This window comes from Lissotriton vulgaris, chromosome 3_1 (genome assembly GCF_964263255.1).
Source record: "Lissotriton vulgaris chromosome 3_1, aLisVul1.2, whole genome shotgun sequence".
Taxonomy (NCBI): domain Eukaryota; kingdom Metazoa; phylum Chordata; class Amphibia; order Caudata; family Salamandridae; genus Lissotriton; species Lissotriton vulgaris.
The window spans coordinates 329,549,706-329,563,603 of NC_141689.1; the positions used below are offsets into that span (position 1 = coordinate 329,549,706).

At 44.8% G+C, this 13,898-nt stretch overlaps 1 protein-coding gene across 1 annotated transcript in view; it reads left to right on the forward strand.

Moving 5' to 3' along the window:
• Positions 1-5,624: 5,624 nt before the first annotated feature.
• Positions 5,625-13,898, forward strand: part of LOC147726408 (UDP-glycosyltransferase 3A1-like) — a 446,431-nt gene continuing 438,157 nt past the window's right edge. The window contains exon 1 of the mRNA XM_086960530.1: positions 5,625-5,763. Within this exon, the coding sequence (XP_086816656.1) occupies positions 5,670-5,763 (94 nt within the window). The 5' untranslated portion in view covers positions 5,625-5,669. The remainder of the gene's footprint in view (positions 5,764-13,898) is intronic.

Here is a 13,898-nt window from a genome sequence, read left to right on the forward strand (position 1 = left end):
CTGACCAGAGAGTTAGTTTCATGTTCTGCATTCGTTCACCCCATATCGTCAGTGCCACTATGATGGGAAACAGCTCTAGGAAGGTGATATTCTTGGTAATACCTTGCCTGTGCCACTTGTCCCCCAGGATAGCCCCAAAGCCTGTGCTACCTGATGCGTCCGTGTACAGCTCGATCTGTTTATTAGTTATCCATCCCTTGCGCAAAATTAACGTGCTGTTAAAGTTTGTCAGGAAGGAATCCCACAACACCAAATCCTTTCTTACCCCCGCCCCCTACCTGACGTGGTGGTGTTTCTGTGTGAACACGCGTGTCAACTGTGTTAATCTCTTAGCAAACACCCTGCCTGCTGGAATCACCCTGGTCGCGAAATTCAATTTGCCTATTAACAATGTTGCCTTTTCTTTTCCGCATAAGCTCCTTATCTCCTTCCAGAAGTCTTCTACTTTCTCTGGGGGAAGCCTGGACGTGCCTGCTACCGAATCCAGCTCTATCCCTAGGAAGGTGATCCTGGTGGCCGGCCCCTCTGTCTTTTTCTCTGATAGGGGAATCCCTAGCTCTTTGGCCAATAACTAAAATGCTGCCAGGGTGCTTCTACACTCGACCGATTCTGTTGGACCCATGAAGAGGAAGTCGTTCAAGTAGTGGAGCTCCCCCCCCCTGCTGGATGCCTGTCGTGTAGCGCCCACTGTATGAAAGTGCTAAAAATCTCGAACTATGCACATGACACTGAGCATCCCATTGACATAGCCTTGTCTCTGTAGAGGCTCCCTTCCCACTGGAAACTCAACAAATGGAAGCTCTCCGGGTGCACCGGGAAGAGGCGGAAAGCGGACTCAATGTCTGCTTTCGCCATCAGGGTGCCCCACCCCGTTGCCCTCACTAGGTCTATGGCATCTTCAATTGTGGAGTAGCTTACTGAGCATATATCTGAGCTAATCCCGTCGTTCACCGAAGCACCCTCCGGGAAAGATAAGTGGTGGATTAGGCGGTACTGCCCTTTTTCTTTCTTGGGAACCACTCCTAGCGGGGAGATCATCAAACCCTTTCTCATCTTAGTGGGAAGAGGACCCTCGATTCTCCCCAGCATCTACTCCTTCTCAATCTTCTTGGTTACCACCCACGGGTGTTGTGTCATGGATTTTAGATTCGTTTTGCAGCCAGGGGGAAGGATGCCCTTGAAAGGGATGGGAAAGCCTTCTTTTAAACCCTGCACTAGTATAGCCGCGTCTGTCTTATTGTGGTACCTGTTAACTAGTTTGTTCAATGCTGGTGTTATGATGGGGGCCCGTGCTAGCCTGAAGTTATAATGCCCCGCTGTGTCACCTGCTTCCCCTGTTTCCCCCCCTTCATTTCTTCTTATCTTTCTTGTCTCCCTTGTGTTTCTTCCTGCGCTGGCATGCCGCTGCCGGGTGTCCTCCCCCGCATGCGGTGCATATGTGTTGGAACTTACATGCTGCACCATATGTGCATTCGTTGGTCTCAAATTTCCAGCATATTGCCAGTGGACCGGTGCGGTGCATGGATTTTCCTGTGCCTTATTGCCTGTGCCTCTGAAATGGTTTGCCCCTTCCCCTGTGGGCGTGCCTGCGAAAGGACTGCTAGTTCCTGTCGTACCATGTCTTAGCTTCCTTCGCTACCATCATCTTATGGATAAAACCGGACACGTCTTCCTCATTCCACTCCATTTCTGGGTGGGTCTGCATTTTCAGTCTAAAACCTTTGTCGTACTCGAGCCACGCTTCGCCTGGAAATTGCCTTTGCGCATTATGGATGCTTGCTTCATACAGCCACGGATCCGCTGATGTAGAAGCTGATTTTGACAATTACTTAAGATTTGCTCTCTCATAATTAAATTATACAATCCTTACTTCCCAGCAACCAGCCCTCCAGAGCCTTAGTGGCACTTTCAACAAATTCAGACCAGTCCTGAGTCTGTGTCTTCTGGGTCTCTCTGAACATTAACCTGTACTGTTCAGTGGTTAAGCCTAACCCATCAATCAGAGCACTCTTCAGGACCAGGTCGTTTCTAGAATCCCCATCACTAACTGTGAGGAGTCTGTCTCCGCCTCTACCTTCAAAGGAGAGCCACAAGATTGCTGCCCACTGCTCCTGAGGGATCTGCTGTACTCTGCAGGCTCTCTCAGGTGCAGTCATCCATTTGTGGATATCATCCCCAGCTTTGTAGGGGGGCACAATCTTACTCAGGTTTCTATGATCATAGGACCTGTCTTTATCCTTAGGGATAATGCTGCCACCAGTGGGTACTAACCCACTCTCTCTAGGCTGTCTTGCTCTAGCAAGTTTCACTTGGGCCAGGGCAACTTCAAATTCTTGCTTCTGGATCCTAAGCTCAGACTCTCTCATTTTGGCCTCATGTTCCCTTCTCTGAGGGCTAGTCATCCCCCTTCTGGATTGACCATGAGAACCTCTAGAAGCCTGGGAGGTATTGGATTCACCTGAGTGATTCCTCCTCCTCCTATGCTCCTGGTTAAGTCCACTTGGGGGTCTGAGTGGGTTCATCCCTGACTCAGTCCCAAATAGGCTTAAGTTAGCCATGCTAAGCCCTCTGGCTGGCACCTGACTATTTCTGCCATCATCAGAATCACTGCTCTCCCCTTCTGTCTCCTCTTCTTCCTCCTCCTCATCAGGCTGAGTATCTCCAGTGACTTGGCCATCCTCATCTATCTGGACTACAGGGACAGGGGTGTCAGTATTATCATCTTCAGTGGGAGAGCCTCCTTCACCATTCCCTGTGGGGTCTGGTTTAGAGGTCTTTAGAGCTTCAGACTGGTATAAAAGTTCTCTGAGGTAGTCTGTGGTAGGGGTTGGACCTGTCTTGAGACCTCTTAAGGTACAGATCTGCCTCAGTTCTTTAAAATTAAGCATAGCAAATTTGGATGGTGCCCTTGTAGTGCAAAGTAGTGTTGGGTTTCGTCACGCAGGTCGATGGTGCCTGAAGATGAAGATACTGCAGGCGGGTCGTCGAGGAGAGTTCCGGTGGATCCAAGGGTGGATCTGAAGTGGTGAAGACCTGAAAGCAGAGGGGACAATGTTCAAAGTCACTAGCCAGTGACTACCGTGGAACCAGGATGGAACCAGGCGATTTCGGGTGCAAACAGGCAATGAGGTGTAGCTTGTCTCCACAGCCACGTGGACACGAAGAGGTCGAGGATGTCCAGGAGTCGATCACGAGCTGTCCTGCAAAGACTCTAGCTGATGGCAGTGTCGGCAACTTGATTGGAGCAAACAGGCCTTGGCTAATGCAAACCATGCAGGAAGTGAAGAAAGCTTATCACTCGGACCAGCAAGGTCAGAGCGGGTGCTCCTTTTCAGGGGAGCGAGGACAAGTCTGGAGCAACCAGACCTGTGGTGTTGATTGTAGGTTTCGTCACCAAGATGGCCGCTAGCCACGTGGCAAGTGGCCGGGATGGCGCGTCAAGTGGCAAGATGCAAAAAGGCCCCACGCAGATCGTGGAGATGATGGGGGGCTGATCTTCGGTGCAAATGCTGCTCGGTTGTGGGGCTTCTTAAACCCTAAAGTACAGCATCGAAGGTGCCTCGGGTACTGTGCAGTCAGCTTCTAGGGGGTCTTTTGAGATGTCCGGTCCCACATCTCTCGGTGCCTCCACGGGTTTCTTCTTTGCAGGGACTGTGGATCGGGCTCTGAGATGTCTGGGAGTCTGAGTCTCATTGGGCTCTGGGCTCCGGCTCCGGCAGGAGGCGGCGGCAAAGAAGATGTTGAGTTGCTGGATGGTGCCTGTGTTCACTTGGTGGCCACTCCTAGGCCACAAGGGAGATACTCTTCAGTCTTCTGTGCAGCAGAATGTCAAAGTCCAGTCTTCTTCTTTGTTTCAAGTTGATTTCAGGATGATCTGAGGTGCTATGGCACTGCTCCCACTCTTATTCCCAATCTGAGGGGTGGATCACCTGCTAGGTCCCTCCTCTGGGTGGGACCAGGAAGGGGGGCGGTTACACCCCCTTTCCTTTGTCCAGCTCCGTGCCAGGACTGGGGCTGGAAAGCCCCAGCACCGGTTTGGACTGGCTTATGCACAGGGACACCTTGTGTGCCCCAGGCATGTCTCAATCTATTCAGCCCTGTCCTACCCAATACACAAAATCCTGTCTGGGGTGGTGCTCGCACCTCCCAAGGCAGGAAACCCTTTGTCCAAGCCTCCCTCGCTGGAAGGACTCCCAGCAGCAGGAGGTCAGACTTGTGTATGTGGTGGCAGCATCCATTTTGTGATGCTGAGGCTCGAGTTTAACTTTAACCGGGGTTCAGGTTATGTACATGTCGTGTCCCTCTAGAAGGGTGGAATGCTACCCCCGTCACCAGAACTGGCGAGGGGGTAGTATCCCAATTTGTATGACACCTTACTCGACATGTTTTGATAAAGCCAAACCAAAGTTAGCAAATAACTGCGAGGATTATAATGCACTTAAGTGTATATGGTATGGCAATATCCCGGAACAGCTAAAGGAGTTGTTCCCAACAGCTGCAGACTGGCTCAGCTCGTGCCAGAGCACCATCTCACATGAAACCAAGCACTCTGCCTCCAGGATTGTCGAGGCCTTCCATAGGAGTGGCTTATAGGCTAACATGTGTCCAGATAGATTTAGATATAGGGATACTATATCTAAGTAAGAGGTGATTACACAAACTTACCCCAGCTGAGTGATCAGCCAGTTGTGTCAAATATGGAGGCCAGGGGTGGCACAATACATGCTGCAGCCCCTGGTAGGCCTTGGATACACCTATGCCCTGGGTACTTGGAGTACACTGTTACAGGGGCCTATAAGGTGAACCAGGCCAACTATGTCAAAAACCAGCTACACACCAGGCAAAAAGTTTGGGGGTAACCATAGTCAGATATCCACCTTCCTACACTTGTCCTTCAAGTTATTACTTCTAATTGGAAAAACTCTAACGATATTTCTTTTCTTACCTGATGGACCTTTATTTGTCATAATCATAGATTGGACAAAGCCCATTCACTCACACTGCACAGTGCCATCAAAAAGGACCTGTTGTGGTCTCCTTTGACTTCCTATCTATCTCATCAGAACATAAATTGCAACTAAAACTGCTGAGGTTCTTAAACCTCCATGAAGCCGTATTATATCCTAACTTCTTGCTTTTTCCTTCATATGTTTTTACACACCTCCTTTTTTCGTTTTTTCTTTCTCCTCCCTATAGCCCAAATGTTTAAAACATATAAAATGTTACTTCTTAAGTATTGCAGATATCATTCCTGTGTATCTATTTCGAGATATCTTTTACTTTATTTCGAGTTATGTTTTTAATTCAATGTATTATATTTCACATGTATTTCTCCCTTATATCTCTTTGGACTATTTCACTATTATATCTCGTTGTTCTGTTTATTAATGTCTACAGCTGTATATTTTCAAATAAATATTTTTAAACTAAAAAACGGAGGACCCGAAAAACACAGGAACATGTAACCGGTTGTGCTGCTTTGCAAGTGCTCCACAAGACATCACTCCTACACAACAGTGCGAGTGCTGTTGCCAGCGAGGAGTTGGAAAGTTGTGGCTTCTCATCGGTTGTTGGAATTAGAAAAAAACGTAGCTTAAGGGGAAACAGCAGTTGAAGTTATTTGATGTGAGATGCCAAGCCCTTCTGCTTAGTTCATATATGTGAGGACAATGGCTGGAAGTGGAAGTGTGTTTTTCTGTTTCCTCTTCTTGCTCGACCCCCTTCTTTCCGAGAGTTCCAAGATTCTAACTTTATCCTTCGTAGGTAAGTAAACATTATAACCGTGCCTGTGTGTATAACATGGGCACTTAGCAATTTGCACGTTGGTATAAAAAGCTAAATATTATATTACAGCGTAACGGCATTGTTAAATATGTATGTGTATACATTATTACTGATCGAATTGAAAACTTACAGCTGCGTTTTGAATGCATGAATATGTCGATTATTGTCTTAGTTGAAACATCCCGTGGGACTCTCTTGGCTTTCTCTGCGCCTCTCTGTTGTTTGATAGCGCCTAGTGAGGTTGCTGAACAAAGCTGTTTGTAAATGTTAACGTGTTAAGATGATAACATGTTATTGTGTTAGAATGTTAAGCCATAGAATATTTGTTCCGTGAAGCACACTAGGAGAATAGAAACGTTTGTTGAATTACACCTTTGAATTATGAAGTAAATATTAGGAGACATTGTTTCAACGCTGAGCCTTTATTGCAAGTGAATACCTGCCTTGAACTTTGAACAAAAAGTGAAGAGTTTAGGGTTTTGCTGTGATTTTGAACATTGGGGGGAGGAGGGAAGGGGGGGAGGGTGAGGTCTCTTCTAATCACTTTTGCAAAAGAACTCTCGCACATGGCTCTGCTTTTCTCCATCCTTAAGCGTTGCAATAAACTGCGCCCAGCAAGTTTTGAGTCCTCTCCTGTCCGCGTGTGACTGCGCTCTCACACACCCAACGCTTCTCTGTGTGCTTCAGCGCATCTAGTTTTCGAGGTGACACCTTCGAGGCACTACCTAGCCTCGTGCCCAATGCCAGACAGACGCTTCTCACATAGGCCACTCTATGAACCCTCAACACTCCAAACAACACAGTATACTTGGCACCCTTCTGCTCCTCCAGCACTACACATGCTTTCTAGTCTCTACATGGGTATGAGGCGCTATGAAAATTATATAATGCAGACTATTCGTTTTCTACAAATCCCAGTTGCAGGCAGCCTTCACCTTTGCCCAGATTGAAGATACGAAAAGCCTGGGTACATGTGTTCACAGAATTCCTATGGAAAGCCTGGGTACATGTGATCCAGCGGCGTACCAGCAACAAATACTCCAATACCATATACTCACCTGGGCCCATAACACACACACAAATTGAGTAAACCGCTGGAGTCAAAGTTTATTATTTTTTGACAATTTAAGATTGATTATATCTTATTCGTAATCAGCTGTTCACTAATCAAAAAGTTCTTTCCTCAGGTCGATTATTAGCGTGTGATCCACTCCAAAGTACAGTACATTCACCATCACTCACAGGAGAGAAAATTCAATTAAAAAGCTAATTTACACATACTTCAAACTTGCAATGACTTAAGCTCAGAAAGGAGAGGGCAGAGAGAAAAGACCACTTGCAAACTTGCGAACTTGATAATTACCTAGGATGGTGTGAAGACCAACCCCCTGGCCAAAGGGCTGATAGGGATCCCCCGGGAGAGGTCAGAAGACAAAGACTTCAGGACAGGATTCAGGTCAAGAAAGATGACCTCTCTAACACCAACATTCACCTCGCACCCCTCTCTGACACTCTCTTCCTCCTCAAGATTCTTCTGCCATCTTCTTAGGATAGTATGTTCTTCATTCAGTTCTTCATCAGCATCTCTCCGACAGCACCCACGCCTCACAGCATCTCAGCATAGACGTCTCTCTAACTAACTAAAACAACCTCAATTATACCTTTTCTCTCATCATGTAGCACCCATTAATGTTTCAATATCCTAAAGTACTAACTCTGATTGGTCAGGCAAGGGGGGAAGATCATCACACCATGCTTATATAGCACTCTTTTCAGTTAGCCCTTTGTTAATAAACCCATCCCCTTCATTTTTATTCAAACTTTATTTCCCACCCGCATTCACATTACATTCTATACAATTGTTTTAACTTTAATATGTGGTTTTCATTCATTTGGGTCTTGTACTGCAGACTCCCAGGCTTCAGGCAGGCTGTGGCCTTGCACTCTTCTTGAACTACACGTCATTCTTCCTGGCTAACTTCCACTTGCCATGTGGCGATAACCCACGTGACATGGCTCACTCCAGACATACCTAGGTGGCCCAAATGCGCGTTAATAATAAAGTCAGAAGAACAGAATTTACTTTCAAGAATAAATGGTTTCACTGTATGCCACCCATCTCTACTCTAATGAATTTAAAAATTTACTCTCCAAACGTAATCACCTAAGTTGACCTCCCCCCTACTCCACTGACCCAGCTAGACCTCCATTCTGTTGGATTTGGACGGCAAAGCCGGGCCGGAGTAGTAGTACTAACGTTTGTTCGCGGTTGAAATTAAAAGTGATAAAACCTTGGAAAAATCATATCTTTGGAACCCTTCTGTTGATTTTGCTCATCTTACACTCTAAAAAGTCATAAGAATATTTTTAGAAATTGGTTTTGCATTTCATTATGGATTAGTGATCTTATTTCGTTGTTTGGTGCAGTTAAATGCTTTACACTATGTTTCTTTATTTCAGCTTTTCTGCTCGAAAGTCATACCTACCCAGGGTTAAACTTAAGATTGTTCAAATTAGCCTGACTGGACCCAATCAAGGTTTTCGAGTGTGTTCCACAGTAAGGCCCCCCAGCCATATCATATAATGCACCCAGATCCTCACAATGGAAGTGCACATTAACCTGAAATTCTCTCATGTACAAATGTCAACATGTACATTTATGTCTGCTAAATCATTTATGTAAGTGGATACTCCTGGGAGTCGGTGACTGCTGCATAATTCTAGAGTACTTCTGGAATTCTTTAAGATTTTTGAAAATTCAGACATTTACTGAAAACATAAGTTTAACATTGTGTGTAAAGTTCCAACTTTTGTACCTCAATCCTACTAAATGACATAACCCTGACATAACCCTGGCTTCCTCCATTATGTGTAAAAATGGCTAAAAACCTTCAAAGGAGCCAGTACCTAAGGTTGAATTTTCTCCAGTGACATGACTCATGGTATGACAACAAGAAACAATTAGCAAAACGATAATAGAACAAACAAGTCCCAAATCTAAAAATATAAAGTGTAAGCACTTTAGCACAACATAAGGCTACACAAGTCTCTCAGTTGCGTTAGAGCATCTCCAAGGAGCTGGAGGAACCTTAAGCCCCATTCTGTTGAAACCTTGGCCCTCAGCTTACATGCCCCGTTATTTGTGAAAGTGAATTCACACCGAGTAAAAATGAACACCGTGTGATATGGTATTTAACATGTGCGAGATTACCCCACCCTTATATAGTAATCTAGACTTTATCCCTTGCAGCCCAGCATGAGTCATTGTGGAAGTAATTCGGCTCTAGCATGATATTGTTTTGTGCGTTGGAGAGTAAGTACGACTTAGCAGCTCTCAATCTATATAACATTTCATAACCTATGTACCAGATTCAGATAACATGACTAGACAAGACAATCATCAGCAGAAACATGGGGCACATGCATCATTGTAGGAATTTGCATTTCCTAAATTGCGAAAATTAAGGAATCGCAATTTAGGGATTGCAAAATCCTATGCATCAAGAAATCCTAATTTTTTTTAGGATTTCTTAATTTTCGGAATTTGCGATTCCTTAATTGCGAATCGCAATTAAGGAATGGCATTACATTGATTCCCATGGGCCTAGAGGCCCATAGGAATCAATGCCGTTTTGCATTTCTATTTTTTGGAATTCGCAATTTGTTGATGCATTGCAAGGGTGCAGAGGGGGGTCCAAAGGACCCCCCCCCCTGCACCCCTGAAATGTATTTTAAAGTGTATCTTTCACACACACATGTCCTAAGGACATGTGTGTCTGTAACATGACACTTTCCAAAATGCATTTTTGTGCTTTTTTAAAGAATTTCGCAAATTAACACGAGGGCCAACCTCGTGTTAAATTGATGCATTGCATTTAAGGAATCGCACAAATGCGATTCCTTAAATGCATTCGCATTTTTAGGAAATGCAAAAAAAAGCGAATTTGGAAAAATTGTTTCATGCATCCCAAAAACGTATTTAGGAAGCGCAAACGGCCGAATTTACCGATTTGCACCGTTTGCACTTCCTAAATAGGTTGATGCATGTGCCCATTAGTGATTAGAGTAAGCAGAGCAGTGGAAGGGATATTATTATTTGTGATAATTTTTATAGTTAACTATATGAACATATGTTGGACCAGGTGGTGTACTGGTTAGCAGCTGATGGCAGCATTTCCAATCTATCCAATAGACAGACTGACATGAGGAGCATTATTTTCTGAGGTTCCCAGCTGCCACTGGGAGTCAGCCAGAGACAATCACTAATCTATGCCCCCATTGTATTCTAGTAACATGGACTCAATGTAGGATACAAGGATATATTAACTTGGTGGAAAAATCTGTGGAAAATCAGTTATGTTGAGGCATAATGACAAGCATGCTTTTTGTTGCCATGGCTCTACATTATGTCACTTCTCATAATTACCTTTTTTGTATAATAAGCCCTTCAGTGAGTTAGAAAGGGACTGACTGACCTGGACCTGTATAATGCATTATACTAATAAAAGTCCCCGCACAATCATAAGGAAGCCACTTCCATAAAGCAAGTCACAATCTCAGTTGGTATCAGGAACCAACTTGCCAACTGCCCGCTTCAAGTCAACACCTTCCCAATAAAAATCCATCAAAATAAAATAGCAAAAATTGAAAAAGAGTGCAATGTGTGCTGTGGAAGGAGAGAAAAGAGTCTGGGTTGTGGAAAAAGTATTACAATGAGTAGGGCAGTCGTTGGTAGCTTTCAGGTTGTCAGTGGTAGCAGTGAAAACAACAAGGAAGGACTACCATTCAATGCAAGCCTGTCGCCCCACCACTCCTTCAATGGGATCCTGTTCTCCAACCGCCAGGGTCCAGAACATCATTTTTAACCACACTAGGGACTCTACTAAAAGAAGGACTCTGCTGCTCTAACTCATTTACCATCCTGGGGGACTCTAATTGGAGGCCTCCATGGACCCAGATACTAATGCCCTATTATATTTGATGGGCAGCGCAAATCTTACCTAACTTGTAAACATGCCCACCCACACAGCAGGTCACACCTTGGATGGGGTCTTTTCCAACCACCCTTTTTTAACCTACACAGGGACTGTACCCCTGGTCTGGACCGACCATGCAGGAACATTCTTTGAAGTTATCACCCAGGTGGACCACCAAAAGCGAGGGGGTGTGTCAAATCAGATAAAAACAAGGGCCTGGAATAAAGTGGTAGGATATGAATTACAGGAACTACTTAAGACCACCATGCGGCCCCAGCCAACAAAGGTCGAAGAAGCCGCCGAATGGTATACTCAATGGGTCGAGTCAGTCTGCGAAAATCTAGCCCGCTTAAACACGTGCATTCCAAACGAGTTTGGCCAACTGCACCTTGGCACTCGGAGGAGCTTAAAAAACAGAAACTTACCTGTAAACGGCTAGAATGATATTGGCGAATCTCATAAAGAACCTTATGAGCAAAGCCTCACTGCAAGTAAACAAGCTGTTTTAATGCAAAAAAAACTCTTGTTTATATTTCAAATCAACTTAGCAAGAAACTCCTCCAAATACCTCTATAAAACCGTGGAAGTGGCAACCCCAAACACACCTAGGGTCGAATCAAGCCAAGAACTGAGTGAAAAAATTGCAAGGTTCTTCCAGACAAAAGGTAGAAGTCGTTTTCTCGGCTTTCACCGAACTCCCAGAAGGAGCTACAGGAAACTCGGTGACATGTCATAAAAAAGGCACAGGAGCATGTCCCACACTGGAGAAATGGGCCCCGCTTGGTATCAACGAGACAAAGAAGCTTCTGGGCTCCATCAAATCAGGATCTCCCTACGCCCCTGTCCAGTGACAGTAGCCAACCTAACCACAGAACCCATTGCCACTTTACTGACATCAGTATTCCATACCATGTTTGAACTAGGAGATATCCCCAGGTCATAGAAAATGGCCTCAATACTATTGCTGAAAAAAAATAATTTGGATCCAAAGGATCCAAACAACTATAGACCCATCTCCCGCCTCCCGTTGCCAGCAAAAATGATGGAGAAATAAATAACTGCCCAGCTGAGTGCCATTCTGTATGAGAATAAGCTTTTGAATCCCACTCAGTATGGGTTCAGAGAAGGGCACAGTACAGAGACCGCCTTGAATAAAACAACAGAACAAATTAGGAAAGTCTTGGACCAGGGAGGCGAGGCTGCCCTCATTATGCTTGGCCTATCCGCCGCCTTCGACACGGTCCATCATGACCTCCTGATAGACTGTTTGTCAGAGGCTGGAGTCAAAGGCAAGGCATGGAAGTTTCTAAAAGCATTTCTAACAGACAGGAAGCAAATAGTAGCCTTGGGGAATTTTTATTCCAATCCTTTTTCGCTGCCATGTGGAGTCCCTCAGGGATCGTCCCTTAGCCCGACCCTCCTTGATATATATATATATGTTGCACCCCTGGCCCCTATAATTAGAACTCATAGTTTTAGCCTTACCTCGTATGCAGATGACACGAATTGTAGTGTCGCTGCTACCAGGGCAGGAAGTAGGGGAGACAGCATTTACAACGCTGGCAATATCACGCAGGTAAATAACAACGCAGTTGTTACAACGAATGCTTTGTTACCACGCTTGCCTTTACAAAGCAAGACGTTTCAACGACTTGCACTAGGTGGAGTGCAACACCAGGGAATGTGTTGGATTTTAAATCCAACACCTTCCCAACTGTTGCACTAACTGGATTACAAATAGTAATTTATACTATTCCTAAGTCCAGCGCGCCATATAGCATAAGTCTTTGAAAGGACTTGTGATGTAACGCCACGTGTGGTAACAACACGGTCATTGTAATGACCGCTTTGTTACCTACTGCATGGCAAAAGCATGCGTTGTAACGTGCTATATTTGGAAGTAGGGTTGGGAAAAAGATATTGTGACTGCATGAGGGCAGTCAACTCTTGGATGTCACAGAATGTTCGGAAATAAGCCCAACTTCTGGACCCCAGACTGGTGGCCTGCAGATTTTGGCATCCTCCCCAAACCCACGAAGAAGGCAAAAAATCTGGGGGTAATGGTAGATGACAGATTGAACTTTGAGGATCAGATAAATGCCACGACCTCAGCCACCCTTCACTACTCAAGCTGGAGTCAAACCTTTCCTGCCAGAAGAAAACCTACGAACAGTTGTGTCATCCCTCATTTTATCACGGCTGAACTACTGTAATGGGCTCTACCTAAATATGCAAGAGCGGTATCTAAATAGATTCAGACTCTGCAAAACGCGGCGGCAAGACTAGTGACTGGCACCCCTAAATTTGAATCGGTAACCAAAGAAATCAAAAGACTACACTGGCTGCCCATTAGAAAATGGGTGCAATTTAAGTCACTATGTATTGTCTTTAAGGCCCTACATGGCTGGGCCCTGACTACCTAACACACCAGTTAAAATGGTACAATCCCACAAGAAGCCTACGCTCAAACTGGTGACCCTACCACCCGTAAGGAAAGCCTCGTGGGGAAGGAGAAGTTTCATCACAGGTGCGGCCAAGGCATGGAATGCCCTCCCCTGGAGTTTGAGGAACTCCTCCGAGCTCCTTGCATTCAGGAAGCAACTGAAAACTTGGCTCTTTAAACCATAGTTCCCTCCAGCTACACGTCCATGCTACCCTGTCTCAATAGAGTTAAGCTACCAGCGCCAGGTCACCCTTGGGTAATCGCACGCTTTACAAGTATTATTAACATAACAACAATGTGAGAAACATTTCTATACAAAAAATGTTAAATACAACCTATGACATATATGTAGCTCTTATTATATGGCAATTACAAGACAACGTGATTGTTAGACCTAACAACCATTGAGTGGTCTTCCTCCAAACTAATGCCTACTCCCCTCCTGTTTATGCTGAAATTCCTTTTTTGTTGAATGTCCAAAATATAGAATCCAAAATATAGGCAGGCCAGAATATCTACTCCAAAATATAGATAGGCCAGAATATCGAATCATCGAAATGTGTTAAAATTATATGTATTATTTTTGTAATGTATTTTTTATTTTTTTAAAGTAATGAATGTTATGTAATTTAATTTTTGCATTATTTAATTCCGTAGCAGGTTGTGGGTTTATAGGGGAATAGGGTGGGAAGTAA